Here is a 2,500-nt window from a genome sequence, read left to right on the forward strand (position 1 = left end):
TTCATCCACAGCCAGAATCCACACCTTTGTATCAATAAGACCTAAAACATAACCAAGCAAGTCATACATTTGTATAGTGGGATGCACATCTTTTGATACACGAGATGAGAACTACCTGTACAAATATCAGATGTCAAATTTGCAGTTTTATATGTAGCTTCTGAAATAAGGTTCTGACTGTACATGAACTACAAAGTACACATATATTAATCAGAAGCATATAAAGCATACAATTGGCTTATCAACTCGACGAACCTCTCCATATGCATGATACTGTACAGCAGGATCAACGAAACCATCACCAATACCTGAAACAAAACATAAAGTAGGCAACTTCACACATACAAATAAACAGAAAGACAGACAAACAGACAGACACAAACAGACAGACAGACAGACAGACAGACAGACAGACAGACAGACAGACAGACAGACAGACAGAATCAAGTTTATTGTCAACAATCTTCACTACTACAAACAGTTATTGTTAAAATGAAATGTTCTACTTGTAGTCCGAGACTATTGCTAATGAGACAGACAGATAGACAGACAGACAGGCATCACAAAAAGAATCTAAGAATCAATATATAGACAGTGAAGACAGACCAGACATAATAGTATATGATTCAGGAACAGGTGCCAATGTCGAACTCAATTTCTCTCTGGCACACCCATTTAGTAGCGACACAGTGGTAAGAGCATCGACAGAGAGGACAGATTTGCAGCTGCAAAAAGAAAGAAGAAAAAATAAATAAATATTCAAATCAACAGCATCCAGGGTCATGCAAAGCTACCTTCATTCCATTGAATTTTGAACATTTTGGTTGTTGGGGAAAAAAGGCAGACAATTATTTGAACCAGCTGGCAAAGAGATCGAGAGATGTAGAAAGTGGATCAAGTGAAGCACAGTTTAGAGGACAATGGAGAAAGAGACTATCAATATGTCTTCAGAAGTCCAATTCCAATGTAAATATTGAGAAACTTAGAAGAATTGCAGAGGGAAACGAAGAATTTGGACGACAATGAAAGAGACATTCAGAACATCATTCATTAGCATTTTAGTAGTATTCGATCTGTATGTCTCAGTAGATGGACATTTAGCTTAGCAGTTTCACCTATAGTGTTCTTGTAAAATTTTGCTTTTTTGTGTTCAATAGTGGAAGAAGGCAGACAGACAGACAGACAGACAGACAGACAGACAGACAGACAGACAGACAGACAGACAGACAGACAGAGCTCTGAAACCTCTCCCAACTCCGCATACGCTGATGGGGCAGCGGCTCTGAGGCGTGAAGAAAAAAATGGAAGAAGTACAATTCAGAGAAGAGACCAGACAGCGCCTCTGTGAGACTGATACCCCTTGTCTTCAAGCACTTTGGAAAATGGGGAGTAAAAGGGTTTCGATATCTGCAACATCTATCTCGCAGTTCAGTCAATGAGGAGGGCAAACCAAATACCCCAGAATTCTTGGACTATTGGAGGAAGAGATTTGCCGTCCAACTATAAAAATGCAATAGCAAGACCCTTACAAAGAAGTTCTCATCTCTCCTCATCAAATACAGCTGCAGAAAGACTTCAGCTCTCAGTGGACATTCATAAACATTTAGAGACCGGGACCATAGGTCCCTTTTATCTAGTCATAATGTGTATGTGTATTTAGTGCATATATAGTGTGCATTGTAGTTTTAGTTTTCATGTATGTACTAGATGTAATGGACACATAGATTAGCTATTGCTTTGGTGCTATAGTTCATTTATGAAAAATATATGTATTGACAGACAGACAGACAGACAGACAGACAGACAGACAGACAGACAGAAAAATATCAAATATCCCCATACTCTCATACCATTGCTACATATCCCTACCAATTCCTTTAAGGTTTCGAGCTGCAATTGAGTTGCTCTTGAGTATCAACGCTGATGTTGCAGGTATATAATGTCCAGCTTATTTCAAAACAAATAATGCTATGTCAACAGTCAACAGCAAACAACTAGGAACTCTCATACTTACCATAACTCTCTCCAAAGATGTACAAATCACGTTGGTTGTATTCGGGAAATTTCTCGTAAAATAAATTCATGAACGTCAGCAGATCAGATGCAACCTCTTTCTCATTGAAAACATAGAGATGCTGTAGACAACAAAGATATAAACATTTCACTGCATTAAATAAATAAATAAATCAAATATTGACTGGATGAGTGACATATGAGAATCCAGATCCAACAGGTTGGTCGATGTAGAGAAGATTAGCATGAGAATTCCAACCTAAAACAAATGCAGCATAGTGGTGAGAAAACATAACAGCAACACAGACAGAAAGACAGATAAACAAACAGACAACAAACAACCAAACAACCAGGCAAACAAACAGACAAACAAACAGACAAACAAACAGACAAACAGATAGACAGATAGACAAACAGACACAAACACACAAACAGACAGACAGACAGACAAACAGACAGACAAACAGACAGACAAACAAACAGACAA

General features: G+C 38.1%; 1 protein-coding gene across 1 annotated transcript in view; it reads right to left on the reverse strand.

Moving 5' to 3' along the window:
• LOC134190856 (uncharacterized) overlaps positions 1-2,500 on the reverse strand; it is a 7,520-nt gene that overhangs the window by 3,777 nt on the left and 1,243 nt on the right. The window contains exons 3-8 of the mRNA XM_062659387.1: positions 2,199-2,272; positions 2,015-2,135; positions 1,870-1,947; positions 256-308; positions 116-188; positions 1-41 (exon numbers count right to left, since the gene is read on the reverse strand). The exon at positions 1-41 is cut by the window's left edge and continues 6 nt beyond it. Coding sequence (XP_062515371.1) covers positions 1-41; positions 116-188; positions 256-308; positions 1,870-1,947; positions 2,015-2,135; positions 2,199-2,272 — 440 coding nt within the window. The remainder of the gene's footprint in view (positions 42-115; positions 189-255; positions 309-1,869; positions 1,948-2,014; positions 2,136-2,198; positions 2,273-2,500) is intronic.

This window comes from Corticium candelabrum, chromosome 15, assembly GCF_963422355.1.
Source record: "Corticium candelabrum chromosome 15, ooCorCand1.1, whole genome shotgun sequence".
Lineage (NCBI taxonomy): Eukaryota > Metazoa > Porifera > Homoscleromorpha > Homosclerophorida > Plakinidae > Corticium > Corticium candelabrum.